The sequence below is a fragment of the Thermomyces lanuginosus genome (genome assembly GCF_041956635.1).
Source record: "Thermomyces lanuginosus strain ATCC 200065 unplaced genomic scaffold VTN49scaffold_31, whole genome shotgun sequence".
Taxonomy (NCBI): domain Eukaryota; kingdom Fungi; phylum Ascomycota; class Eurotiomycetes; order Eurotiales; family Trichocomaceae; genus Thermomyces; species Thermomyces lanuginosus.
The window spans coordinates 1184049-1211872 of record NW_027192365.1 but is presented as its reverse complement, the minus strand read 5'-3'; the positions used below and the strand labels follow the sequence as shown (position 1 = coordinate 1211872).

The 27824-nt window shown below is 52.2% G+C and overlaps 10 protein-coding genes across 10 annotated transcripts; 3 read left to right on the top strand and 7 right to left on the bottom strand.

The window, feature by feature from the left end:
* Positions 1-278: 278 nt before the first annotated feature.
* On the bottom strand, positions 279-2578 carry VTN49DRAFT_4490 (uncharacterized protein; the record flags this gene model as incomplete). The annotated part of the gene is made up of 4 exons (XM_069412442.1): positions 279-832; positions 897-1059; positions 1121-2323; positions 2399-2578. 4 exons carry the CDS (start codon positions 2576-2578, stop codon positions 279-281), a joined length of 2100 nt encoding a protein of 699 aa, XP_069267685.1.
* A 3379-nt stretch (positions 2579-5957) lies between these two features.
* VTN49DRAFT_4489 (uncharacterized protein) lies at positions 5958-7357 on the bottom strand (the record flags this gene model as incomplete). Its single annotated transcript, XM_069412440.1, has 3 exons — positions 5958-6340; positions 6390-7210; positions 7266-7357. The coding sequence occupies 3 exons, from the start codon at positions 7355-7357 to the stop codon at positions 5958-5960; spliced, it is 1296 nt and encodes a 431-aa protein (XP_069267684.1).
* Positions 7358-7750: 393 nt separating this feature from the next.
* Positions 7751-9732, top strand: VTN49DRAFT_4488 (uncharacterized protein; the record flags this gene model as incomplete). Its single annotated transcript, XM_069412439.1, has 7 exons — positions 7751-7778; positions 7841-7866; positions 7920-8409; positions 8474-9066; positions 9123-9384; positions 9443-9654; positions 9706-9732. 7 exons carry the CDS (start codon positions 7751-7753, stop codon positions 9730-9732), a joined length of 1638 nt encoding a protein of 545 aa, XP_069267683.1.
* Positions 9733-12131: 2399 nt separating this feature from the next.
* VTN49DRAFT_4487 (uncharacterized protein) lies at positions 12132-13866 on the bottom strand (the record flags this gene model as incomplete). The annotated part of the gene is made up of 3 exons (XM_069412438.1): positions 12132-13564; positions 13640-13735; positions 13797-13866. 3 exons carry the CDS (start codon positions 13864-13866, stop codon positions 12132-12134), a joined length of 1599 nt encoding a protein of 532 aa, XP_069267682.1.
* A 34-nt stretch (positions 13867-13900) lies between these two features.
* On the bottom strand, positions 13901-15067 carry VTN49DRAFT_4486 (uncharacterized protein; the record flags this gene model as incomplete). Its single annotated transcript, XM_069412437.1, has 2 exons — positions 13901-14099; positions 14949-15067. 2 exons carry the CDS (start codon positions 15065-15067, stop codon positions 13901-13903), a joined length of 318 nt encoding a protein of 105 aa, XP_069267681.1.
* Positions 15068-16247: 1180 nt separating this feature from the next.
* VTN49DRAFT_4485 (uncharacterized protein) lies at positions 16248-17857 on the bottom strand (the record flags this gene model as incomplete). The annotated part of the gene is made up of 4 exons (XM_069412436.1): positions 16248-16463; positions 16518-16658; positions 16739-17458; positions 17546-17857. The coding sequence occupies 4 exons, from the start codon at positions 17855-17857 to the stop codon at positions 16248-16250; spliced, it is 1389 nt and encodes a 462-aa protein (XP_069267680.1).
* A 379-nt stretch (positions 17858-18236) lies between these two features.
* Positions 18237-20801, bottom strand: VTN49DRAFT_4484 (uncharacterized protein; the record flags this gene model as incomplete). Its single annotated transcript, XM_069412435.1, has 7 exons — positions 18237-18810; positions 18879-19089; positions 19146-19401; positions 19463-19569; positions 19625-19887; positions 19941-20625; positions 20711-20801. The coding sequence occupies 7 exons, from the start codon at positions 20799-20801 to the stop codon at positions 18237-18239; spliced, it is 2187 nt and encodes a 728-aa protein (XP_069267679.1).
* Positions 20802-21217: 416 nt separating this feature from the next.
* Positions 21218-23275, top strand: VTN49DRAFT_4483 (uncharacterized protein; the record flags this gene model as incomplete). The annotated part of the gene is made up of 5 exons (XM_069412434.1): positions 21218-21510; positions 21579-21985; positions 22042-22067; positions 22119-22551; positions 22611-23275. The coding sequence occupies 5 exons, from the start codon at positions 21218-21220 to the stop codon at positions 23273-23275; spliced, it is 1824 nt and encodes a 607-aa protein (XP_069267678.1).
* A 649-nt stretch (positions 23276-23924) lies between these two features.
* Positions 23925-24705, top strand: VTN49DRAFT_4482 (40S ribosomal protein uS15; the record flags this gene model as incomplete). Its single annotated transcript, XM_069412433.1, has 4 exons — positions 23925-24126; positions 24197-24229; positions 24425-24471; positions 24532-24705. 4 exons carry the CDS (start codon positions 23925-23927, stop codon positions 24703-24705), a joined length of 456 nt encoding a protein of 151 aa, XP_069267677.1.
* Positions 24706-24928: 223 nt separating this feature from the next.
* Positions 24929-27443, bottom strand: VTN49DRAFT_4481 (uncharacterized protein; the record flags this gene model as incomplete). The annotated part of the gene is made up of 2 exons (XM_069412432.1): positions 24929-26885; positions 26956-27443. 2 exons carry the CDS (start codon positions 27441-27443, stop codon positions 24929-24931), a joined length of 2445 nt encoding a protein of 814 aa, XP_069267676.1.
* Positions 27444-27824: the final 381 nt, after the last annotated feature.

Genomic DNA, 27824 nt, shown 5'->3' with positions numbered 1-27824 from the left:
AAAGCATTAAATACAGAAATGACGTTCAATTTCTATGGCAGCTCCCGAATTTTTCTAGTACACGGTCTATCACCGTCTATGTGCAGTCAGGACATTAGTTGCCCAACTGACCTTCTGTGGACCATCAGTCCACTCGACGGCCAGTGGCTGGTTCTGTTCAGTGAGTACAGGACAAAGATCTATATCGAAAAAGAAATAAACGAAAGACAAATGCACAACGCCACTATAAAAACAACCCGCGAAAGGAAAGATTTACCTCGAAGCGAAAAGGACATCAATCATGATTGGCCGCCAAAGATTTTGGGAAACGAGCTCCCCTCGGGAAGCTTGTATCGGCCAAAGTTTTCGTCCAGATCGAGGATCAGCTTAAGGGCGTTGCGGGATCGCAGGTACGGAAGAGGAGCGTCGGTCGAAGGGACAGAGGACACGGTGGTTGTGGTGGTAGAGAGGGACGGGCCGTGCTCACGTGCCGCACCAGGCAGGGGAAGGAGATTCTGCAGGACTTCGTATGCAGCTAGCGTGAAGCCGAACTGGGGTGACGATCGGACGATCCGTGCCGGGCCGCCCTTGAAGAATGCGCGGAAACCTTCTTGTTGCCAGATGGTCTTGGCGCAGTGGCGCAGACCGTGGTATTTAGTCTCACCCTTCCGCGCCTCCACCTGCAGGCGGGTCTTGATGACATCGCATGGTGTCGTCAGGTACGCTGCGGGCATGCCCGCGATGGCGCCGGACAAAAGGAGCTGCACAATGCCGAGCTGCTTAGTGGGCGATTCCCCGAAGAAGTCCGTCTTCAAATGGGAATAGACAGGGAAGTAAATAGCGGAGAATGGAACTGAAATAATTTCCAGTCAGATATATATTCTGGAAGTGAGCGGGAGTTTGATCGTTCAACATACCATCTCGGAGGAGACATGCACTGGCACCCTTGTACAGGCCGACCAAACCAAGATTCCGAACGATCCACATCGCCGACCGTTTCGGAGCACCCTCCACGGACTTTGCAATTTCGCCCTGAACCTGCAGGCGAATCTTTACGATCTCCAGAGGGTTGGTGAAGATCTATTGACAGCCGAAAGTCAGGGACGGATTCGGAGTTGACCGCACGAAGAGATATACTTACCACTTGGCAACCACCGGCACAACCACCAGCGACAATCTCCCAGGGCAACTTGACCTTGCCCGTCTCGCGATCCGCAGCCAGTCCTCGGACCAGGTCGTTGACCGTCAACTTGATGGCCTTCTCAGGAGCGACGCCAATCAGCTGCGGCAGGACACCAGAGTACAGGCCCAGGACGCCCTCATTACGGACGACCTTCCGCGCACAATCCAGGGAGTTCTTGTACAGTCTCTCACCGGGGCGGGTGGATCGCTGGTTCTGCATTCGGGTCTTCACCAGGTCAATCGGATAGACCATGAAGGCGCCGAACGCACCCGCAAGGCTGCCCAGGGCAAAGTGATGGACCGACTCCAGAACGCCCCGAAGCCACGATGATGTCTTTTCCACGGTCTCCGAAGCCGCATCCGTCACTGCGGACACCGCCTGGCTGGCCACACTGGCCGGGGTATGCCACGAGGCATCGATGACCTTGGCAAAATCCTGAAGAGAGAGCCGGCCGCTAGGAGCATCCAAACCAGCAAAATGGAAGAGAATGTCGGCCTCCATGGGGGTGAATTGCGAGAAACGGGTGATGCGAGCAGCCTCGTTGAGGAATTCGGTGCGCGTAATCTTGCCATCTGGGCTCTTCCTGGTCGCCTCGCGCACAATGACATTGATCATGTCCATTTCGCGGATGATGTTCTGGAAAGCGCGCACGTTGGCATAGGAGATCTTACTACCGGTCGAGATGTTGCACAGCGTGGGGAGATGTTCTAGGAGGTAGTCGGACAGCTTGTGACGAGAGGTTTCGAGGATAATGCGCTGGAAGTCCTCGGGGGAGATGTATCCGTCACCGTCCTTGTCGAACAGGTGGAAAGCTTGCCGGACACGCTCCCCTTGCAGGCCGCGCAGCATCTGCGCGAACTGCGGGTAGGTCATGTCGTGCCGCGACTTCTTCCCCCCAATGTACAGGGACGCCCATTCTGAGTTCCAGTCAAATGGAATGCTGTCCTTCCCCCTGTTCATCTCGTAGATCTTCTTGAAGGTTTCGAACTTGACGGCACCGGTGCCCTCGACATCGAACAGGCGGAACGCGATCTCGTACTCGGCATCGGGCTTGGCCAGGAGATTCTCGAACGCAGCCCAGTCGGTGATGTTGATGCGGCCCGTCTTGCGGCGATCGGCCACGGGAAAGAGGATCCCATACTGGTCGCGGCGAATCTTGTGCTACATCCAGGGGAGCATGTTAGTCAATTGACTGTCTTATCCCAGTAATTAACGATAGGGACAATTGGCACTCACGTAGTCCTGATCTTTTGGCGCAACAGCATCAATAAATTCCTTCTCCGTCATGTACAGCTCGCCCGTTTCGGGGTCCTTGCGCGCATGCTGCATAAAACGAGCCCTGATCTGCTGAGAGAGCTGGGGCTCCTCTTCGGAGCCCATGAGAGAGGCCTTTACGGCCCCGGCGACTTTCGACATGGTTAATCAATGAGCGGAATCGGCTGTATGAGCCGGACAGATATGGCTGATAAAGACCGATCGACGACCCTTAGACGCGATAGAAGGCTGTAGCGCGGCCGCAATCTAATCTCATTGAACAGCAGAAGAAAAAATTAGACCGCCGATACAGGCCACAGGGAAGGAATCAACAATGGGCCAACACGATGATTGACACTCTTGAAGATAAAAAAATTCCAAATAAAAAAAATCCTCAGGGTTGGTTATTATTAGTCTCCTGCACAGCGTTGAGGCGGATTCAGGCGTGACCGACAAAAAACTTTTAGCCCAGCCAGGAACACGCTGGTTTCGCCTCCAAACCAGAACCAGCAAAGATTCCCAATCCAAACAAAACTTACGGAAAACTTCCTGTGGGGATTCGGTCATTATGCCGAAGCTTTTACACTCTACAATGTCCCGAGCAACCTCTCCCGATGCCGATCTGAAGTGTTTTGCCTCCATGATCTACTCATTTTGCCGTCCTCATGATGGGATAGAGATTGGCCCCAAAATTCTGGCGTTTTCGCGATGTATCCCTTAATTTCTACCGCTTCTCCTGGAACTTTCGGGGCGTCAAAACGCACCTGGCCGATTACATAACTCAGTCATGTGATCGTGGCCATTTCTGCGGGAACACCGGCAAGTCTGGACCGCGCAAGAAACCACGTCGATCATACTGGCTGCTTCTCCTGATGGTTGGTGTGCAAGGAATAAACATCCTGGTTATCATTCATGATCTCCTGAATTGAAGTCCAGAAATGGACTTCAATCTCTCCCATGGATGACTGGCCGCTCCGGTCGGTTCGTAGACTACGCTAGCTTGATGCTGCTCACCGGTGAGTCGGCAGTCGTGAATTTCCCCCCAAGAAAATTCCCCAAATTTAACCGCTAGCGACAAGGGCCAGATCCACTGGTCCTCCCGATGCGGAGGATTGGAGAAAAGCTTCCCCAATCCTTCACGTGGATAAATCACGTGATCCAAAGGAACCCAATTGGGCCTTTTTTTTCCTCGATCGATCTGTGCATGCATTTTCCCAGCCTTGGCAAGGCTGGGCAATTCTACGATTATCCATTTTCGAAGGACGGATCGTTCGTTGCGGTCTTTCCGGAAGGAAAGCGCGGCAACGCCGAACAATACTCGATTTTCTCCACCATTATCAGCATGACGTGATTATTTTCGTCTCCAGAATCTTCTATCATAACGAGGGCTCTGGTATCGAATGCACAATAGAAAGACGAACGGATCGGAGAAATTAGGGAGATTTGTTAATCGTCACATGATTGATGCCCAGAGTGGCTTTGAGGGTAGAGAATTCGAACCCTGCAGTGGCAATCCACGAAGACACGTCAACATCGCTGGCCACCACCCCAGAAGGACATTTGATACCATTCAGCGCAGGGTTTGTAACAGCCAGTGTTGTCTGGTGCTTCGCCAGTGTCCAATACCCGGCAGCAGTGTACAGACGCATCAAGAGCACCGCCATGCCATGTTCGAGCGATGATGTGTATAAGTGTCGTAGACCTAGAATACAGGGTAATCGCTAGGCAGTGAACATCTTCGGTTGACAAATATTGAATGCTGAGATGTCTATTTGTAGGGTCACTAAATGAATGCTTGGTTGGTCGAGCTCAAGAAGCCTGGGACGAATGTGGGTTCATGTTCTCTGAACGGATTCCGGATGAGAAGATATCCGAAGATGCAAGGGGCAAAGACACTACGGTCAGTTTAGCAGCGGCCATGCATGCGAGACAAGTCGAATGGCTGCTTCGCAATGAAATGGCCATGCTCGAAGCCTCCTGAAGCCGTACCTGGATTTAACGAACATGGTTCGCTATATTTAGGAAAGAATGTGGACGTTCGTTAAATCCAGGAACCATGGGAGCCGACTTTGTCGGAAACAAATGTCGGCATCCCTTACAGCAGATCTTCTTGACCATGGCTGGATGGCCTCCAGAACCGTGGAGCGTCTTTCTTCATGTCGTGGGAAGAAACTGAAGACTTCTGTCTGATCTAGTGGCCGCAAACCTTAGGGTTAGGAGATTCGCGTAGGCTACCTCCCTCTGAGTTAAACACGCCCATATTTCATGCATGGACAATGGCTTTTGCTCATTCACTCTTGTGACCAAAAGGCTTACTGCGACATACTTCTGTGGGTTGCAATTTGAAGAACACCTCTCTGAACGTGGCAATGTGACACTAGCACATTAAGTTCTCAATTCTAAGCCGCACAGGACTCTTCCACAGTCCATTTTGTATCGTCAAACCTCGTAGCCAAACAGTGGCGGGGTAGAGGAACAGACATGTTCAATGCCGTCCAACCTACAGCACTTCTCGGGGCCAGTATCTCAGCTACCAAGCGGACAGTCGAGACAGCCGAAGGCGGTTTCCTTTTGATCAGCGGATTCATGGCCAGGATTTGAATGAAGCTTGGGCTCATCTCAGCTATTTACGGCTCTACGACTAGCTTTCCAACTACGCCGGTTTATTGATCAATGAGGACCCAAATATCAACGACCGTTGGGTCTCTCGGGTGGGACATGCAAGTCAAATTGATAATTACTGTTGGCACCCTCCACATGCTAGACTGGAGCGACCAGAGACATCAGTTTTGGCTTGATTCCACAATCGTAATGGAAGCTCGCGAAGAAGCAGCGCTAGCAAAAACTCTCGTCTCGTTTTCACGTCCCATTCATTCACACATCAAGACCCTCTCCGCAGAATATGATTGTCCATAGAAAATTGCTAGGGGCCAATGGATTGGGATCGTTCATTATTATCCAATCTATCTCGAGTATCCTTTTATGCAAAACTTCCATGTGTTTCAATGTTGGATGTGAATCGACAGATAAACCTGGAAGCTGTTCAGCCGGAGTCTGGTACTAGTAGGCTTGTTCCCCAAAGGGAAGGGAAATCCAAGCAGTCAAGTCGCGATTCATTCATTCGTTTCCTAATTGACTGGAGGCATGGATGTTGCAGGAAGGAGCCCTGACAACGCAACACACTTGCGAAAGCCGTAAATGTGACTTGAGGATCAGCGCATGGGCTTGGAGAGATTCAGCGTTCGCTCACAATTTCACCGAAGGACCTTTATATCCTTTTTCCTCCAGTAGAACCTTAGAAGTCCACACTTCCTGTTACAGAAGTTGTAGATCGACAGCGAGACACGGCGTATGCCAGTCTCGAGACTGTGACGATTTCCGCGGAAGCGTCCTCTGAGAATCTGAGGGTGGAAGTGGATTACTTCGTCACCTGAATTGAATGGCTTCCGTGGGTTTGTCATCCGAGGACGTAGACGCGTTACTGCCAGCTCAAGGCATCCTCAAAATCCCTCAAGCGGGCGTCACTCTTTTCAATCAGCCATCATTTTTGAAATCGCGACGACCGTCTTCGAGTGACTCGAGTCTCAACTGTTTGCACAACCGATTCTTCCTTCTTGACAGTCTTAGTTTCGCGAGCAGCATCCTTGTCGTCCTCCTCGAGCACACGCTTAGCAGTAACAGTGGAAACTTTGCTCTTAATCTGGCCGCTTCTATCCTTCTCCTCCTTCAACTCCACTTCAACCTTCGTTGTATGCTTCTCAGAGAATGCTCTCAAATCAGCCGTGAACAAGACACTGTGAGCCCAACCGGCTTCCTTGCCCCAGACTTGGCGGAAATAATTACCCAAAGCATCGTACGTAGCTTTGGTCAACGACTTGTTCCTGTCTTTGCCAAATTTATAGTCCCGTTGCGCGATTTGCCAGACTACGTTCCGTTAATAAATGCCCGAAAAGAACAGCTAATACGATCTTACCGTGTGTGTCTACTGGAACCGCTTCACTCCAGCCCAAGCCCATTAAGCAAACGCAGTCGGCAACTTTGGGGCCGACTCCTTGTAGTTCCAGTAATTTCTCGTGTGCACGTCGATACCCTTCACGGCCTTGAAAACACATTTCCTCACCAGGAGCAGGATCAACACCAAAAGCAGGGCTCTCGGGATTCTCCAGAGTGTAAAGCCACCCGGGTTCCCGCTCTTTGGCCACAGTTACTGCCGTCTGGTGTATAAACTTGGCACGGTACCCAAACCCCAATTCTCTCAGGCGAGTCTCGACATTGTCACCTGTCAATGCCTCGGGTGTGGGGAAGTCATGATAGGCACGACCGTCAACAGTTCCAATCTTCTTTCCGAAATTGACACACAGCTTCTCAACCATTTGTGAGATCCGGGCGATATTATTATTGCTGCTACAGATAAAGCAAATCAATGTCTCCCAAGCATCCTGTCGCAAAATACGAATCCCTGTGAATTTGGGCGCCTTCTTTTTGAAGTTGGGGTCTGCCGAGGACCACTGCGAGTAAAGTTCTGTGAGATTAACAGAGAGGGCAAAATAATGTTTTATGATGGGCAGGACATCGCTGTCGGTGTCGTCGGCGTGATCTCTATCGGGCGTGGCAGACTCGGACTCACTCCGCGATATCACCGTGGACGCTGGTGGTGTGGGTAATGCTGTCGTCTGGGTTTGAGAGTTCGGGAGGGCTGTCCGGTAGTAGAGGTACGATGGATCCTGCTTCAGACTGATCAGGCGGCCGTACAGAACGCAGCGCCATTCTCCTGTGTCAGGCAATTGCTGCCATCTGTTAACATCGTTAGAGATTGCCGTTTTCGAATCTCGAATTTCAATCTACTCACCGAAATGATTGCCCGCATCGAAGTACGGTGTTGATGCAGAGCTCACTTAAGTTGATGGGCAGCTTGTGCCATTGTGAGAACCGCAGAGACATCTCAAAACAGGAAATTTCTAGTCAAGAAAGTCTATATCATAATTCTCCCGCAATCCCAGTAACAATTGGTGCTGTCGAGTACGATCAAGCAGTTCCTCGGGGTTCCGGGGGGTGTGTCCACAAATTGCCGCGCGCTACTGCTGAATAAGCGCGATAGACGCGGGCGGGTCTTTTCTCTTTTGGTCGAGCTTCACCCAGCCTCTTCGAACGAGCGGCAAGATTTCGTTAGAGACAGAAGCGCGGCCCTGTGCATCCCTCTCTCGTTCCTGTTCAATTGGGTCTTGGTCGCACTGTTCGGTGATTCCGTTCTTTTAAACGAAAAATCTTTTTCGGCAGGTTCTAACTTTCCATTGCCCTCCTGACTACATTCATCTTTTCGTCTGTTGTTCAAGCATGAACGGGGACGCTTACGGTGCTAGAGGTGAGAATGCTTGTCCTATAGCAATCGCGTTTTGGATGTTTTCTGACATTTCTTGCTTGCAGATTCGGGCCGCTCAAGGGATTACTACGTATGTTGTCCATTCTTCAGTGGCAAACATTGCAGTTGTCTAACAACGTGCAGAGGGACGAGCGGAGAGATCGGGACCGTGATCGGGATCGTGATCGCGGAGAACGCAGACGTTCGCGATCGCCTCGATACGGCTCTTCAAGAGCCTCACGACGCGACGAAGGGGACACGTATTCGTCCAGCCGCGATTATCGTGCCCGTGAGCGCGAAGACCGCTACTCGAGTCGAAGGGATGACCGGGACTGGGACCGTGACAGGGGAGATCGGCGACGGCGGGATTATGATGATCGGCGGCGCGACCGCGACCGGGATCGGGATCGGGACCGTGACCGCGACCGCGACCTTTTTGACGACCGGCCGCGACGCCGAGACCGAGATGGTCGGGACCGACGACGGAGCATAACGCCACCGTCCAGAAGGAGGGAGCCGACACCTGACTTGACGGATGTGGTGCCGATTCTGGAGCGGAAGCGCAGATTGACACAATGGGACATCAAGCCGCCAGGGTACGAGAACATCACGGCGGAACAGGCGAAGCTGTCTGGTAAGGATGCCGGCATTGACGGGCTATCGAGCTATACGTTCGTAGTTGCTAACCAGCGAAACAGGCATGTTCCCACTCCCAGGAGCTCCGCGCCAACAAGCTGTCGATCCAAGCCGCCTACAAGCGTTCATGAATCAGCCGGGTGGGACAGCGGACAATTCTGCGTTGAAGCCGGCAAATTCACGACAATCCAGGCGCTTGTTTGTGTACAATCTCCCTCCTGGGATCTCGGAGGATGTCCTGGTGTCATTCTTTAATCTGCAGCTTAATGGTCTTAACGTGATCAAGGGGGTTGATCCGTGTGTGTCTGCGCAGATGGCCAAGGATCGATCATTTGCGCTCTTGGAGTTTAAGCACCCCGGAGATGCAACTGTGGCGTTGGCATTTGACGGTATCATGATGGAGGAGCACGAGCAAGCGGGCATGGATAAGGGTCTCGAGCTACGCCGGCCAAAGGATTACATTGTGCCTATTCCGGACGAGAAGGAATATCAGGAGGGAACGGTGTCGAGCGAGGTGCCTGACTCTCCAAACAAGATCTGCGTCACCAACATTCCGCTCTATATCCCAGAGGAGCCTGTGACGATGCTGCTCAAGTCTTTTGGGGAGCTCAAAGCGTTTGTTTTGGTCAAGGACAGTGGGACAGAGGAGTCTCGGGTATGATTGATTGTTGTCGGCATTTTCTACGTCGTTATATTCTAACCTTTTTGCAGGGCATTGCATTCTGCGAGTATGTTGATCCGTCAGCAACGAGCATTGCTGTGGAGGGACTGGATGGGATGGAACTCGGTGATAAGCATCTGAAGGTGACTCGCGCCAGCATCGGTGCGACGCAGGCCGCGGGTCTCGATATGGGTGTCAATGCCATGTCGATGTTTGCCAAGACGACGTCGGCAGACCTCGAGACCAGTCGCGTTCTGCAGCTCCTGAACATGGTGACGCCAGAGGAGCTGATGAACAATGACGACTACGAAGGTAAACTGCCTTACGATACAATGTTTCTGTCGCGAATCCAGCAGCTGACCCCAGACAGAAATCCGCGAAGATGTCGAAAGCGAGTGTAAGAAGTTTGGGCAAGTCCTGGACCTCAAGATCCCGCGTCCGACGGGCGGCAGCCGGCAGAACCCGGGCGTGGGCAAGATCTACGTTAAGTTCGACACTGTGGATGCGGCGACGCGTGCTCTCAAAGCGCTGGCGGGTAGGAAGTTTTCGGATCGGACTGTTGTGACGACGTACTTCTCGGAGGTAAGACATTCCGTCCATTGAATATCTCGGATGATTCTGAACGCGTTATAGGAGAGTTTCGAGGTTGAGGCGTGGTAACGTGCGGCTTTTTTTTCCCCATTTCCCTTTCCTGTTTGTCGTTGCTCGATAGGTGTATTCCGCGCCAGCATCACGTCCCGTTGATCGTTTGGATTGTGCATGTATCATAGTTAGTACGAGCTAGGAAGTCATTGCATTTTACCCAGTCAAATGGTAAAGCATTCATTATAGCCTAGGTTCGATTGAAGACGATCAGCCATTCACCATCCAATGTCGATACATCTGCAAAGCACGAGCGTTCGAGCTTTCCCCAGAAAATTCGCTCGGTCCAACGGGGTCCTAAAAAACATCGCGATTATTTACCTGAACTTCAGCTCTCTCCACCTTGGCTCAAAATCGAGACCGGTTCGGCATTTGCTACCTCACGTGGTGGGAAAATAGAAATATAGCTCGGTGATCGTCGAGCCCTTGCGGGTCTGTACCGGACAATCACTACATTTAGGCGAAGCGAGCTGTGAACTGCTCGTATTGTGGTCAGAAAGCTCTCCATCGCGTGTGGAAATGCGCAGCACAGCAAAGCACGATGCCGCAACATGTGAAACGATTAACCGAGGGAGGGGCCTGAGAAAATAAACTTTCAATCTTCATCTTAGCGTCTACAATGTTGAATCGCGAATGTTTTCCCCATAGGAGTAAGTACTTCCAGAGTACTCGTACAATATCGGGAGATCATCGATGAACGAGAAAAAAATTGGTAACTTACGATGGATGGAGAGCTTTTGATATCCGTAACTCCGTATGGAACCCATCTTTTTAAGTGCCTACGAGTAAGCTTGCATCCCTTTTCCGCCACCACACCTCACACATTTACTCCTTCGGGTAATTTATCACTTGACATCATACTCGACAGTTTCTTCTCAGTTGATTACTCTTGAGAAAGATCTCTTGCCTAACATGTCGATTCCCCTGCCTAAACCTAGGTTAAAAACTGCCCTGCTGCATGCGCCATACGGGGAGAACGAGTCATGCTTTTTCCCCGCCACTCTAACCCAAATGGGTAAAGGGTCCGCTCTCCTGTAACGTCTCCGATTGGCTCAGAACACCCGACCCCTGGGTCCCTGGGTAATGGGAGGCGGAGCGGCCTTTCCGGAATGGCTCCGGGAGGGATATTCACTAGATAAGTTATGCATATATTGCATGGCAAAGCTTGGCATTAATCACTTATGCACAAAAGAGATTTTGTTTTTCCGACTTCCGATCGTGGCTCGTCCCTCAATTTATTCTCGCCCTCGCTTAGGGTTAGGGGAATAACCTAGGTTTGATCAGATCTGACAGATGTCATCAATGAGCCTGTATCAGGCCCCTCCTCCCCCGGGGGCTCGGCAACCATTTTGCGCCTGAATCGAATGATGAACCACGATCCTTGTCTGAATTCAGCCGTTTTGAACCCTTGGTCCAAAGAGGACACCTGGAACCTCAGAGTTGGGGCAAACATCCTTGCCCTGTTGATTACCAATACCGAGTTCTAGGTCCACATGGCAATTAGGCAGTATTCTTGGAGTTAGGATGACCATATGCATTTCGTATGTAGGTACGAGGGTCAAAGCGTTGGGGAGAAAATGGAGTAGATGCATGCCTAGCCCTTCTAGAACATCTGTTGTTCGACTCAGACTGTGTAGTCCCCGAGTATCACCGTGTCAGAGACTGAAACGGACAAGCTCGGGGGGTGCAGATGCTTTAGGCTCCTCTCTCTTTTTTACTGTTTGCAGACAAAAGTCTGGGATCGACGGAGATCGAAGCCAGATCTCGTTTAGGGCTGTTTAAGGCCATTGCGTGGCGCGGCGCTAACTTTGTTGCCAAGTCCACCCGGTCGGTGACCATCACGGACGGTCCCAGTGACAGGGGAGGCTGAAGTTGTAGATGTTGTAAGTTTGTTGAGCCACCGTTACATTTTCAACCAACTCCACTAACGCTATGACGGAATTGTACAATACTGCTTGTATTAGGTTCGTTATTGCAAATCGGTCGAATTCGATCCGGAGATCCGTGGTGGTGGCGGACAAGAACACTCATTGACGTCGAGATTGCAATGTATCCTTCTCTTCATTAGAGTAAGGGGTAAAAGGGGGGAATTAACGGAGGAAACGAGAATTAATTAAGTAGATTACCTTTAGAATTGAGAAATGCCGACTGCTTTTTCAAAGTGTGTTTTCCTCGATTGGTAATAGGCTCCGCGAATAGGCTATGAAATCGATGAATCATTGACATTGAAACTGACAATCCATATCGATCATGTCCATGCCAAGGGTATAGTACATACATGTGTTGGACAAGTGAACGCAACAAAACCCCAAAACGTCCCAACCAATGCAATTTTATTGCTAACAAGGAAAAGAAAAATTCCAAAAGGAACGTAACGCGTAATACAGGATGTAGTGTATCAAAGAAACGCCGAATTACTATTGAAAGAAAGTCTTTGGCGGCGCAAATGTTGAAGATGGATCCCACTCAGGCGCCTGGCCATGATAATGCCGCTGCTGCGCCAAGCTCGGCGGCTGAAGGGATGAAAAGCTCATCTTGTTATAACGAGGGGAGGAGGTCGGTGAGGGCGGCGAATTATAGTAGTAGTCGGATCGCAGAGTGTTGGCACCGTTTTCCACCTCGTAGTCCTTGCTCCAGGCTGGACTGGGGGACCGTGCCGTCGTAGAGTGCGCCGTCACAGCGGGTGGCGGGGGGGACTTCATGCCGCCGTTGTACTGGTTCATGTCCGAGTACTCGGACGAGCTGAGCATTTCGTAGGTACGCGAGTCGCGGCCGCTGCCACTGCCACCTCGACCACTCCCACGGGCCCGAGCGTCGGCGGAAACAAACTCCATGCGCTCGCCAAAGAATCCGCGCACAAGGTCGATCCACCCCCGGATAAAAGACGACCGCACCGTGAAAATGAAGTTCCAAAACATCGAGATAGCCAGTAGCACCACCGTAGCCACCAGGATGGGTTCGTCAAGGGCCACTCCCTCCGCCTGCTGCGTGCATTTCTTCGGGTCCTGGAATAGCGCCAGGCACCGGATCCACGCTTGAGCCTTCTCTACGTTCTCCTTCGTCGGCTTGATCGAGGTGTTGAATCGGAGGAATACCACGGCGAAGAAAATCACGTTGATCAGGATCACCGTCACCAGTGCAATGGACCGCCACTGCAGCTGGATGATTCGACGCACTCGCTTGTACGCCTGGCGCTTGCTTACCGTCCTCACGCTGCCTTGGTACGATGGCAGCTCTGACGTGTTGGTAGACGTCGGGCTTGGATCCAGGGCCGCACGGATGTACACATGTATGCAGTGCGCCACCGTAGTCACCTGCATCAGGAGAGACAACCCCGCAATCACTGTAACCGGAACCCAGTAGGTGCCCGTGCTATTCGGACTGTTGATGTGGCACGTCGATCCAAATCTATAGGACACCCCGGTGTAGATCATCATCACCGTGGTGATAAGTGCCGGAACGCCCCATCCGGCTAACAGGGCCGCCCACATGAACTTGGGTCCCAGCATCACCTCCCAGCACACTTGCAGATGGAGTGCTAAAGTGCGGATGAAACTCCACGTCACAACGGCCATGCCACCAAAGAGCAGGATGGCTCCCGTGAATGCGCAAGACAGACTGGTGTCTTGGTTATTCGGAGTAATCGCGTCGTGGCATTTCTGCGGCTTCGTGCCTAGAGGGATGACAAAGGGAATCTGCAACATGGAGACGGCAATTGTGAAGCAGATCGTTGCATAGTGCCGATTAGTGTATTTAATCGGCAGCACGGCGTAGGAGACGAGAAGAAACGCGGCCAATGGCAGCATGGCCACGGCGAGCCAGCCTGCTGCTCTCGTCTTGGCCTCGACATCTGGACATTGGTCATCTCGTCAGCAGGGGGGAAATCCGGTACAACTATACAAGATGGAGTAGCATGGGTCCGTACTGTCTGGATATCGCCAATCCTCCAAAGGACAAGGCAAGCAGCATGAGAGGGATTCCGAGCCGAGCCTGACAGTTTGGCAGAATCGTCCTTCAATGACTACAGTCCCGTCGATTCAGTAATCTGTCCCACGACGAGGTAAGTCGGTGGTGTCACCTACATCCTGTGGAATTGCCAAAGAGATCTTGTTGCAGAAACGGCTTTGGGCAAAGCCCGTTGAGCGAAGTCATGGTGAGATGCTTTTCTGCCAGAACCTAACGAAGCTCAAGTGTGCGCCTTCATAGTAGTCAAAATATCACGCTGCTTTCTTTTTCTCCTGTCTCGCTCGAGACTCTCACGCCGCGCAAAGGACTGTACACACCCGCAGTCCATGGACGTACGTGCCCCCTCAACAAGATCAAGGTGGTGGTGCTCCTTTTCACTCGCGACGGGGAGGGAGGGAGAAATTTCAAAAAGAGTGGCACTCCAGAGAGGCAAAAAGCATGGACAGGTAAAGCATGATAATAATTAAGAACCCCTCTGCCAGGTGGAGTCTATGAGATCTGGTAAGACTAAGGTCCCCAACCTCCATTTGTCCTATTCATGACCAGGACTCCTGGACTATCGGGCGGACCGAACCAGGGATGAGATGCATTGTTCGGCAATGTCTCCAGTGGCAAGTATGGTTCTCCGTTGGACCATACGCTTAGGGAGTTCTGGCTTCGTAACCACTAAACCCTTGGTCCAGGTCATGACGGGTCTTGACCTCATTGAGTGGGCTTTAGGGAAAATTCGAACAAACTCTAATAAACCCCGAGAAGGTTACTGGATGATGGGCAACTGCTGGGCCCGGGACGGCCGTGGAGTAAACTGCATGGAGCCAGGGACCGAGATTCCGGCGATTAGGGTTGGTTGGGCTAGTAGAAGAATCTGCTGGTATTGGTATTACAAGTTGGTTACAAATCAGCCAATCAGACAACTGGCCTGCCGAGGCGGCAAGGGCCGCCATACTAACCGTACGCGTACTCCTGTATCAGTGGGTACAGGCCAAGTCCGGAATCAATTACGCTGAAGCGAGCCGACCTGCTCAGTGCTAACGACAGACGGGTATGGGGGTTCCGTAGTCTGATACAGGCAACTCCATAAGGCCGGTAGTCCGGTTCTGACGGATGACTCTCGTCCTTTCATGTTCTCATAAACTTTCAGTTGAGGGGTGACAATTGCCAAGCGTCGGCAGAAACTCCAGAAAGCACCGACTCAGAAGTCACTCTAGTGTGATAGTCTGATCTGTGTGGTTCACTGCGTTCCTTGTGCTTGCCACGAGGTTGAGCACAGACAGATCCACAGACCGTCCGAGATTTCTTCCTCCATGCCGATCACACCATGGTGGCCATAGCGGGCACTGCCTGCCTCTGGTTTCTCAATATATCCTCCTTGGCGATCCACCCTCATCGGATGCTGCGACAAAGCTCTCCCCCCAGCCTCGAGTCAGTGCTCAACCGGGCAAGTTGGCGAGATAGACGTCCCACTGGCACGGCCTCGGCCGACGCCGCGAAAGCCATGATTCTTGGCAATAGAATCCAGCCAGACTGCGGTTTTCAGTTTCTCGACCTCAACGACTGAACGTCGTGACGAGGCATTTTGCCGTCAAGGGTCTCGAAGGTCTGAACTGTGGATTCCGTGACTCATTGCCCTGCTTAGACTGATGATCAGCCTGCGAAGCCTCGGGATACATGCCAAAGGACCAATTGAGTTGCGCTATTGTCGGAGTCAAACATGATTGGTTCATTGTCCGAACCCTAGGGTTCCCGACTTCCATGACAGTCGACCAATCAGGGGACGGAAATCTCTCCTCCATCAACGCACACAATGGCCACTTCATCGATGGCGAAATCGACGGATTTGAAAGATCGACACTGGTAGAACACTGGACAGTATCTGGCCACAGCGGCCTTTTGACCGTTTCCAATAAAAACATTGACAGAGGACACGCGCCCAATAATCCAGTTGTTCCTACGATTCCGCATCGAGCAACAGTAACAGTCAGCTGATCAACGGCTAATACCATCAAAAAATATCGAGATTAATTAGGTCGGTAGTGGTTGCCCTTCGATCAATTGCATGCAATAACAATTGCACATGTTGGCTGTTGCTCCCAAGTGTACGGTTCTGCGGCTTGATTCGCTCACTGTCGAGCAGCGCACCTTACCACCGCTGCGAATCAGAGTGATCAAATCATTCAGAATTGTAGAAATATGGCGGCGTTGGCGCCGGCCCGTTGGCAGCGCCACGACGGGCCGTTTCCAATGGCCGTGCTCACTGCGACAATGTCGTTGACCGCTGCGGGGATTGGTCTGTGCAAGCGCTCGCTAAGATCATCACCTCTTTTTTAGCCTATCGAGCTATGGACCATAGCCACTTTCGTAGGACGAAGGATTACCAGTAGCCTCACCTCCAAGGTCCTTTCGGAATTCGGAAAGGCATGCGCTGGGGATCCCCCGCACACCATGATGCCAAAACCATCGCATTCACATGGCTTCTAGTAGCGTACTATTTACACAGCATGCCAATCAATGTGCAGGTCCCTCCCGTACTTGCGTTATCAGCCTCGGCCTACCCCAGACCCGAGAGTCTACACGGTCAATCCTGGCAGGACGGAGTATTGACTGGGTACCGCATCCTTGACTTTGCCGTACGCATCGCGCACGGTGAGGACTCGTGGTGGGCCCTCTTCTCCAAACAAAGGCGTGATGTTGCCAGACTCCAACTCTGATTTAACTTTGGCACTCATCTCGGGCCATCGTTCCCTGGTGTCAGCCTCCGCATCGAAGGGATAGAGCCACCGATTCTGTGCGGGTTAGCCAAAGTCTATCGGCTGGGTGGCCCGTGGAACCAAGCCAACCTTGATTTTGATGTCATCGGGGTCAAGATCTTCACCATCATTCAAGTGTTTGAGCGCATTGTGCCATCGATTGCGCAGATCTTCTCCGGAGAGCTGAGATTGGCGCACGCGGTCAAAGCGCAGTTTCTCATAGACCCGAGTCTGGACACAAAAGCATTCGTTAGACGAATAATTGCCAATGCACGATATTGGCCCGTCTGGTTCACCCGCAAGAGACTTACAGCTAGCGGAACATTCCCTCTGCCGGCCAGCTTCATGCATAGGGCCAGCACCGCCGCGCTCTCCGTTGCCTGGGAAGCACCCTGGGCACTAGTCGGCAGGTGAGGATGGCAACTGTCGCCCAGCAGCGCGATCCGACCACTCTTGCTGACCCAGGTCGGCAGCGGCGCGCGATAGCAGATCTTCCAGTCCAGACAGCTGGGTGTAACCCTGACGGCGGACGCGATAGTCTCGTCCCACCCTTTGATCAGCTCGCGCACGTCGTCCATGTTCCCTGGCTGGAACCAGCTTTCCTTGATATCTTCTGTATCCTTGTGCGTGATGATCCAGTTGAACTCTTCACCGTTACGCAGCGTGTTCTGTACCAGATGCATATCCTCGCCGATCCAGATATTGACGCAGTCCTCCTTGAGCAGCGACTGACATTCAGGCACATTGCGGAGCACATCCCCCTTGAAAAATGCCCGGTAGCAGGCATATCCGGAGCTCTTTGGCTTGTCCTGGAAACCTAGCACAAGCTCTCGCGCGCGGGATTTGATCCCATCAGCGCCGACGATCAAATCCGCCCAGAAGGTTCGTCCATCCTTGAGGGTCACACTGCATTCGTCGTCATTGTACTCGACGACTTCATGGCCCATGTGGATGGGAATGCCCAGTTGATTCACCCGTTTAATGAAGCAGTCATGGTAATCACCACGATGCCCGATGTAACCAGCCATATCCTAATCATATCCGTCAGTCTCTACTTCCCAACATAGTAATTCTAGTTTCTTTTTATATCCAGCCCGCAGACTGCACACATTACCTACCATCAACGGCTGCGTCGCTAGAATCTTGCCATCATGCCACCTGCGAATATGCATATCCGGGCTCTTGTTCCCAATCGCAATCAACTCATCGTGCAAGCCCCATCGCTTGAGCAACTTGAGCGCATTCTCTCCAAGCCCGAGACTGTCCCCAAGCCGGAGGAACTGCCGTACTTTTTCAAAAATCACCACCTCGAACCCTTGGTAATGCATCGCCATTGCGCAGGCCAGCCCGCCCAGCCCGGCACCCACGATAATGACGCGCTGGGGACCGTCCGCCGGAGGCCTGGGAAGGATCGACTCGGAGCTTGACATCGTGAGTTGTGTCGTGTCCGGTCTGGGACTCTGACGCTTTACGATCTGTCAGAAGGCTCGATTCAAATTTCAGCCTAAAGCTAGATATCAAGAAGTAAGCTTGATATCGATCTTTGATTGTCAAACAGGGTTCATTTTGAGGTCTATATTTATGGACGTCGGATCCGTCATCTCAGTTAATTTAGGGCTTCGGCCGGGGTACTCCCGCTGCGAAACGGTTTTTCCGCTGAAACCCTACATCACATCTCCAGGCTCGAAACCTAGCGGGCTACTGGCTATTAGAAAGTCGTTTGAAATGATTTTTCCGAATGATTAGCATTCAAAATAACTATTGAGGGTATGAAGTTACAAAGATTCCAAGTCTGAGTTGTAACTATGACTACCATTGTGGAGGATCCCTCTGTTCACCCCCCTCCGGACCCCTCCAGGTCTCCAACGATAACCAATCTGGATCCAAAATCGGCGACGGCCAGGACGTGAAACAGAAATCCTCCCCTTCCACCTGCGTGTTGGCTTCTGCGTCGGGTGGCAGCCCTGCCGCCGGCAGGCCCGGATAAGCCGATGTGGACACCGACGACGATGACGCGGTCGTTGCAGACGTCGCCGCCGTCGGCGCACCGGACGGTGTCATTGTCGGCAACAGATTTTGAATGTCGTGGTCGACGCCCTCGATGATGTGCAGCGTCCGCATGGCGCTCGACCAGATCTGGCTCATTTTGCGACAGCATTCCGTGCAGTGGATCAGCGCAGAGGGCGAGAAGAGCAGCGGGCACATTGCGCGGTTAAAAAGATGCGCAATCGTTGCCGTGAAAGCGTAGTAGTTGAGGAACGGTGGCGCAAAGTTCGCGCTATAGGATGAGGTGAAGTGCTCGAGGAGATTGGCAATCGCCACAGCGGCCGAGGTCACGGCCAGCAGCGACGGGTTTGTGCTACGGGTCCGCGTCGGGCTGATACTGCGGTCGATTGGTTAAACTCATGATTTAACTCGAGGGAAAAGAAAGGAAGCATGGTTGAGACGTACAAAGGTCGATGAAGCAAGATCTTGCAGTTCCAGAACTGCGCATGCAACATGATTACCGAGACTGGTAGACGACTACCTTGTCGCACGGCGAGAAAATCCGGAACTTGAGCCTCCCATTCATCCAGGGCTTGCTCGAACTCGTATAGTCTGTCCCATTGGGGCTCTGCTCCGACGGAGTAGAAGGCCTTGTGGATGCGACCTTGGATGATTGCTGTATTCCGTCAGCCCTAAAATATGTCCGGTTCTAAGAACTTCAGCGCCACATACATAATCGTATTGTCTGGATAAAACATGATAGCGAAATATCTCTGACTCCTTGTGGAGCCTCGTCCGGAAGCTGTGTATCGAAATCATCTTCATGAATCGCGCAAGGCCGGCCTTGCCATGCCGAGATGTACCGGTCGAGCACAAAGATACCCCACCAGATTAACCGCCGAATCTGGATTTCGACAGAGGACATGTTACGGAAGCAGCTTGTGCGTTTCCACACGGAGGGGTCGCGGTGGAAGCCCAAGTCCTGAGCCTGTCGTTGATCATCAGTTGTCGTCCGTGTAGGGAGCAGTGCTACTTGCATGCACACTGACCATCCGCACTGCATTGCCAACGTACATCCAGCTGATGGAACCCCCGGTGCCGATTTCGCGGTAGGCCATCATCAGCAGGGCGAGACAACAGTTGATACTGCTTTGCTCTGCAATCACAGCTGTTAGATTGTGTCTATTATTGCATGCTGAATGAAAACCTACTATGTTGTGCAATCAGTGTCTCTGCTTTCGTAGCATACTCATCGCCTGGATCGCCGTCATCCCGCTGTCCTTCTGGATTGTCGACGAATCGTGCAGCTACGGCAAACATGGCAAGTAAAAGGACCTGCGGGATTCGGCGTTCCAATTGATCAAGTGCGGATCTTCCTGCTCGCGGTATTCGTCGTCGGTCTTTGCTGAGCTGAAAGAGAAATGTCTCTTTATGAATCACCGGAAAGTATGGATGAACGTAGGTCCAGTAGGCACTTTTATCGGTCAAAATGCAGTCCGTGAAAGAGAGTAGGGGCAATGATCGTACTCTAATAACTTATTTTGGACAGAAAGGCTCGGAAGAATCCCGCCTACAATGGCATCAGCAGCATTGACAATTTCGTCCTCCGTCCGAAACGTCGGCCTTTTACTGGGTGGCCAGAAGCCCGGATTGGAGAACTGCCAAAAAGGCGACGCAAAAACTCGGGACCTTGTCATCAGATACAAGCCCGAAGTTGGACCATGATAGCGCATGGTCATGTTCTCGTCGATGGAGAGATACCCCAAAACCGTCGACTTTTCGGTCGTCGGATCTTGCGACGACGGGGACCGTATCGTCGACTGCAAGTACATGTCCCGATGTTGGCCGGAGCCGTTTGCACTCGGTCGCTTCTGTGCTCTGGACTCATCGAGACCCTCATCGTCTGCTGAGCGCTTTTTTCCGTTGGCCGTAGCAGCACTACTGCCGTTGCTGGCGGTCCTCGGCTCTTCAGCAGAGATTGTATCATCGGTAGCCTCGTCATTGGGCGCCGGTGGTACTACCCCTGTTGCCCGCAATTCCCTGATGATCGACTCCAGAGATGAGAGTCTCTGCTCGAGTGTGTTGACATACCCCTTGGGCGGACCGCGTTTCTTCACGGTGCGGTTGAAGGTGCATGGTACTTCAAGAAACTTGCAATTTTCGCAGATGCGCGAACCAGTGCGCAGCAGGCACTTGGACTTGGACCTGGAGCCTGTCAAAGATGATCAGAATTGGGTATTCCGATTACAGAGCTCAATGCGCAGGTTTCGCCGCGCCAAAGCATTGGGTGCACTCACAGTTGTCGCAGGCGCGAGCAACTTTCTCGGCGGAGCCGGAGTTTCGCCGATTCTCCAACGGCCCAGATACCTCGACGCTTGCATCGGCCATTTGCTGCCAAATTTGATTCTTACAAAAGCGCGTTCTGGTGATTCAAATCAAAGAGTATAAACACCGCGCATTACCTCTATGGAAGAAAGAAAGCATGTATTTGATCCCCATCATATGGATTTCAGTGTGTCGGGTTTACTCCCGCAGATCTGGGGAAATCTGGGGAAGTTCTCCACCTCCAATCCACCTCCAACTGTGGAGATGGATGGAGAACAAAGGAGAACAAACTCAATTGCGAGCTCTGACAGGTTCCTGCGGGTTCTTGCGCGGCGAAACGTTTTCCCTGCGATAGGTAGGAGCCGTGTTGATAGTTAAACTCGAACAAAACAATCGAGTATAAGAGATGCGATGCTCGCCAAGCGTAGGGCAGCAATTATTTCGAAGAGAAGTGCAGAGACTGCCTGAATCCTCTCGTCATGGCTCCAAACAACAATCAGTCTGTCCCTCCTGTGCCAATTCTTTCTGAAAATCGTCATTCCGGAATACCCGCAAACCTTGCCGACAAGGCCAATGCGGCAAAAGCACGAGTGTGGAAGAATAAGACTTTCTCCGGCATCACGCAGCGACAAGGCGAATTGCCCGTGCTGCCCCCGGGCATCGAGCGACAGAAATTCAATGCCGCCATCGACGAGTTGAAGCAATTGCTGGGACCGGAGCACGTCGTGATAAATGATAAGCCATTGGAGGATGGCTGGTACTTGGAGCATCCGTAAGAGCAAAACTGTTCAATCATAGTCAGGGCAGATCTCCTAACCGAATCCTTGAGGGAATGCGTAGAAACACCCATGATGCCTTCCATCTCTTTGATCCCAATGACACGGTCTCGTCGGCCGCAGTATATCCTGGGTCCACTGAAGACGTCGTCACCATCGTCAAGTGGGCCAATCGCTACGAGATCCCACTCTGGCCAATCTCAATGGGTCGTAATCTGGGCTACGGCGGAGCAGCACCGCGGGTTCGGGGCAGCATCGTCGTCGACCTGGGAAAAAGGATGAACAGGGTTCTCAACATTGATCCTGAGCAATGCTCGTGTCTTGTCGAGCCGGGCGTATCGTACTACAAGCTCTACGAGGAGGTGAAGAAGTCGGGCTATCCGCTGATGATCGACCCTCCGGACCTGGGTGGTGGCTCCGTTTTGGGGAATGCAATTGATCGGGGAGTGGGATATACGCCGATGGGTGATCGTATGTGCTCAGCAATCCTTCGGGAAACGAGGTACGAATTGCTAACGGATTAGCAGATTTCGCTAATCATTGCGGGCTGGAAGTACGTTCTAGTCTGGCTGACGAAATCGTCTGCTTGACTAACGATGTCTAGGTTGTCACACCAACTGGAGAAGTGATTCGAACCGGCATGGGCGCCTTGCCTGGACAGAATGGCGCCGACAACCCGACATGGCAAGCCTTCCAGTACGGATACGGGCCGTACGTCGACGGCATCTTCTCTCAGTCCAACTTTGGCATCGTCACCAAGATGGGCATGTGGCTGATGCCGGAGACGGAGAGTTTGACGTTCATGGCCACATTCCCGCGAGATGAAGACTTCGAAGACATTATTGAGATCATTCGCGGCCTGATGGTGAGGCGAATCATGGGCAACGTACCGCAACTGCGGCACGTCATTCAAGAACTCGCCGTTACAGGCAAGAACAGGAAAGAATTCTACGATGGTCAGGGCCAGATGCCTCGAGATGTGATCCGGAAACATGCCTCAAAGATGACGTGCGGTGACTGTGGTTGGGTGTTTTACGGTACGATACATATCCACGGTCTCTTCAGAGGGCATTGAGATCTCTAACACAACAAGTAGGCTGTCTGTATGGCACACCTCGGGCGATCCAAGAAAGCCTCGAGGTTGTCAAATCCGAGTTCAGCAAGATCCCCGGCGTCCGCTTCCTCTTCCCCAAGGACGTGCCAGAGGACCACTACTTGCACTCCCGCGCCCGAGTTTGCGCCGGCATTCCCGAGATCCGCGAGCTCGAGTGGCTGAACTGGAAGAACAACGGTTCGCATCTGTTCTTTTCACCCATTTGCCCTACCAAGCGGGAGGACGCGCGCAGAGTCATCGACATCGCCATCCGCGTCCACCGCGAGTACGGCTTCGATCTGTTCCCGACATTCTGCATTGCACCACGCGAGATGCATCTCATCGTGAACATTGTCTACGACCGCAGCAGTCAGGACGAGAAGCGGCGAGCCATCGCTGCCATCCGCAAGATGATTGACGAGTGCGCCGAGGCCGGCTACGGCGAATACCGCACCCATATCCTGCTGGCTGACCAGGTCATGCACACGTATTCTTGGAACGGCAAGTCATTGCTGCGGTTCCACGAGCAAATCAAGGATGCTCTGGATCCAAAGGGGATCCTAGCGCCTGGTCGGAATGGCATCTGGCCTAGGAAGTACCGCGGACAGGGGTGGGAATTGCTTGGAAAGGGTCGGGAAACCTCGACACCGGAAAAATCCAAGCTGTAACAGCAATTTTCCTCAGAATTTTGTAATTATATACAACCATTAATCATTCATGTCGCAACAAGGAACAATACGGAATGTAGACACTACAGATTCGACCTGTAGGTCTCGAAAAAGCAACGTAGCTACGAACCTACAAATAACAAGTCAGTAAAACAGTCAAAGCTCAACCGATGCATTCGACAAGCAGGAAACTTTGCAATCAGAAGTCCCATTGAGTTCATTGAGGCAGTTGACTGCCCCTGACACAAGAGGTACCAGAAATGATGAAAATGAGGTGTGTATCATCATGCAATACGATGCAAAGGTGCGGGGATTGGAAAGAAATGAGATTGAACTGACCTTGAACACCTACACATTACATGCGCTTCGCATCTGAATAACGAAAATCTCTTCTCTGTGAACGATGACTCCAAAAAAAAACTAGAAGAGTTGGAAAAAACTTACCGGTTGAGACGCCGAAAAATTAAGCGACATGAATCACGTGACCCACACTCGACCCACTCACCGCCCAGCCTTGGTTTTGCAGTGGAAAATAATTCGACAAAAGGTCAGACTTCATCTCTGCCCTAAAGCAAGTCGACAAACTTCGCCGGACCCAGCTTCAATTCCTTAACGTCGCCAATCTCATCTCGAGAGCGAATTCGCCAAAATGGGTCGTCTTCACGGCAAGGGCAAGGGTATCTCCTCGTCCGCGATCCCCTACTCGCGGCAGCCTCCGGCCTGGCTCAAGACCACCCCGGAGCAGGTCGTTGACCAGGTCTGCAAGCTCGCCCGTAAGGGTGCGACGCCGTCGCAGATTGGTGTCATTCTGCGTGATAGCCACGGCATTGCTCAGGTGAAGGTCGTTACTGGTATGTTTTTGATCAAACTATGGGGTGCTCTATACGTGTGTGGTCTGTTGCTAATATGCTGCGACTACAGGCAACAAGATCCTGCGGATCCTCAAGTCGAACGGTACGGAATGCACTTTATCTCCAGTCGTCGTGGCAGGATGAAGGGTTTTGAAGAGATCAACTGGTGATGCACGATCTCATTGCCTGGATATCCTGCGAGAATTGCGGGGACTGCAATCAGCATTACGCCTCCGCAATTGTTATGCCTCTGCTTGGTCAAAATCAATGGCTGACAGAGAGATGTGATTTTCCATAGGCCTCGCTCCTGAGATCCCGGAGGACCTGTACTTCCTGATCAAGAAGGTGAGTCCCTTTTACCTAGCAGACATTGGTATCGGCCATTGGACTAATGGGATTCCGTAGGCGGTGTCCGTCCGCAAGCACCTCGAGCGCAACCGCAAGGACAAGGACGCCAAGTTCCGCCTCATCCTGATCGAGTCCCGTATCCACCGTCTGTCTCGCTACTACAAGACCGTCGGTGTCCTGCCCCCGACCTGGCGATACGAGAGCGCCACCGCCAGCACCTTGGTTGCCTAAACTTACGCTAGAGATTCCTGTATTTGGCGTTGTCAAAACGGGATGGATTGAAACGTTCATGTGTGACCCTAGGTACATGGGCTATTCTAGGAATGACCATGAATAAAAATGTCCGTTAAAACCTGCCGAAGATTCAATGATACCAACTCTTATGTATATGAAGTAGATATTTGAATTCACTTACAATAACTTTACCGAATCTCGAAGATACGAGGAAATTTAACTAAACGTAGCGGACCTCCTTCGCAACTGCGTAGCACAACTCAACCCTAATACCCGCCCCGAGAAGCACATGGATCCAAAGCCGCTGCGCATCGCTCAATCGATCATTCTCCGACTTGACCTCCACAAACATCACCTCCTTTCTTTCCGTATGCCAGAGGAATAAGTCCGGAACACCGCTCCCGCGCTGCTGGTACTCCTGTGCGAGCACCTTGCACACCGTCGCCAGCGCGCTGCCGTCGAAGCAGGAGACAATCTCCTGCAGATCGGAGAGTGGGAACGACCAGTCGATTCCCACAATGCAGGTCTGCCGGTCGGCCTCACGCGCGTGCACGTCACGGATGATTTGCGCGGCGTCGCCGTTGGCGATCTGCACCAGCCGGTGGTTTATCTCAGAGGCGCGTGTCGGGTAGAACGCGTCGGTGTGCAGGTCCAGGGGGCATGTCTGAAAGGGTGTTTGGAAGACGTTGGGCACGTACGTGAAGAGGATGTCATGGAAAAGGTAGCCGAACAGCGTCCGGAGAATGCCACTCTCGGAATGGTAGCCTTTCCAGCCGTGATGACGCTGGTACCACTGCAAACACATGGCTTCTACCCGGCATTTGGTGCCTTTTCCTGCATCTTCACGTTCGTCAAGCCACATAGTAGGTTTCCCTCGCTTTGTTGTCGGGGTGGCGGATTCGTCGCTCTTTTTGACCCAGCTGCCCAGGCCGTTCCGCTCCTCAAGACGTATGCCTTCGACTGTGCGTTCGACGGGTTTGGATAACAGCGCATGCCCGAAGTCGTGCTGCTCACGCTTGACCACTCGAAGGGACCTTTCGAGCTTCTTGATCCGCTTCTGGAGATCGTAGTGGTACACGATATGACAGTCAGGATCTTGGAGGCCGCGCTCGCACGTTTCCAGAGCGATGCGTTTCCAGTGTTTCCGCAATGCCTCATCCCGAGGGCCATTTGGCGAGTTCACGGACCACATGTAGTGCTCCTCTAGTATTGCCTTGCGCTGGTACCATGCACCGCGTCGAGCAGGGTGGAAGAGACGTTGATCCAGCAAGTCCGTCAACAATTCATATTCCCTTTTGTATTCCTTGAATCGAGCCAGTGCCTGTAGGCCTTTGTGTAGGATTCGCGTATAGACCCACGCCGGGGAGAAGCGCCTAAGGTAGGCACCCTCGCCGCTGACATAGATGCTGTCTTCCTTGTGCTGCTCCTGTTTGAGCAACGTTCGCCATCTGGGATACACCTTTTCACTCAGTTCCTTGATCTTCTGAAATCGTTCATTGGCAGGCTTGCCATTGGACTCAAGAAAGTTGTCGACCTGGAACTGCGTCCGTATTGCAGCCTCAAACTCTAGAAGTATCTCTCGCGAAGGAAAGATGGAGGCTGACCGAGATACAACGTATTGGGGAAAGTTCCTGCGCGCTATTTTAGCAAGGATGATGGTCGTGAGCGACTTTTCCGTCCACTCAGTCGAACGATAATACACCAAGTGCACACGTTCGAACAGTCGTAGTGGAGCAGGTGTTAGCCTGATGCAATCACCTGTCTGACTGAGAATCTTCCGCAGAAAATAATCGTCTCTATTGTTCCTATCCGTTAGTCCTGCTTGGGTACGGCTTGCTTGATGCAGAGCATTGACAAGGTCCTGCTTGTTCTTGCCCTGCACTTTCGCCTCCTTGGCAAAATCCTTGAGTTCGTCAAGAAGAAGTAAAGAAGCAGCCTCTTCCACAGTTTGCAACTCTTCTGTTCCTTCTGCGAATCTGAATGACTCGCCGAGGGTCCAATCCCCCGGGATATCAAGTTCCGTCGGATTCTCGCTCGGAGGCATACTCGAACGAGGAAGATTGTGGACCTCACGAAGGTCTGCAATCGCTTGAGACATATCGCTAATATCCGCGTGATATGCAAGTTTGTCAACGCGATGCCACGCGGACGTCTTGCGCAAAAACAATCGAACATATCTACAGTCCATGCCAACCAGAATCATCAATACAGTCACTTGCCGAGGTTCGGATCAGAGGGTACACATACAGATACTGCGCTTCATAATTCAGGCTTTGCCATTGCCTGAAAACTTCCCGCTCAGGCTCGTCAAATAGATGAGCCTCCTCGTTAAGAACGGTTTCCAGCGCAAGATTGAACGCATCTACGTAGATGGAGCTCCTCCCTTTTTGCCATTTTCGTTCATTGAGCCGCTGTTCGAGACTCATCTCTTCAGTCTGCGACGCACGAGATGCTTCGTATTCTTCAATTGCCTCTTTGTCGGTTCTAACTGGAGGTAAGATCGCTTCCAACTCCGTTTGGCTGCCGGGGGGAAGGTCATCGTCCTGCACAATCTTCGAATCTCCGATGTCTTCTAGCAGCGCATCTCCTGAATCATGCTCACTGCTCCCAGTCTTACTTGGCGAGTTGTCTCGAGTTACCGGCGTGCCTTTGACGTCGCCGTCGAATCGCTTGATACGCTTCGCTGAAGGTCGATGGGTGTCAAAGAAGTCAAGGAGGGACATACTGGCTGGCATGATGCCAGGCCGACCAGAATGAGCCTATGCTAGGCAGCATTGCAGGTCAGGGATCATGATCCGAGAGTCCAGCAAGATAGCCGCGTGGGAGTCGTGCCTGCGCCTGTTGGGACGTGTTTAGTGCGACACGTGATCACGTGATTGTAATCAAGAGTAACCTAGCTTAGTAAGCCTAAGTACGTACGCACCTTTCAACTACCCAGCGAGTCAGGGGTACGTTCAGAACGCACCCCGAAAAGGCTTCATGACAGTTTCTCTCCCTCTCACCCAACAGCAAATCACCCAATCGCCCGCCCACCCACCAGAATGGGGGTCGACGGGCACCAAAGCTCCCCCAGGAGCGACGAAAGGGCCGACGCCGCTCAGCCCAACACACCCACC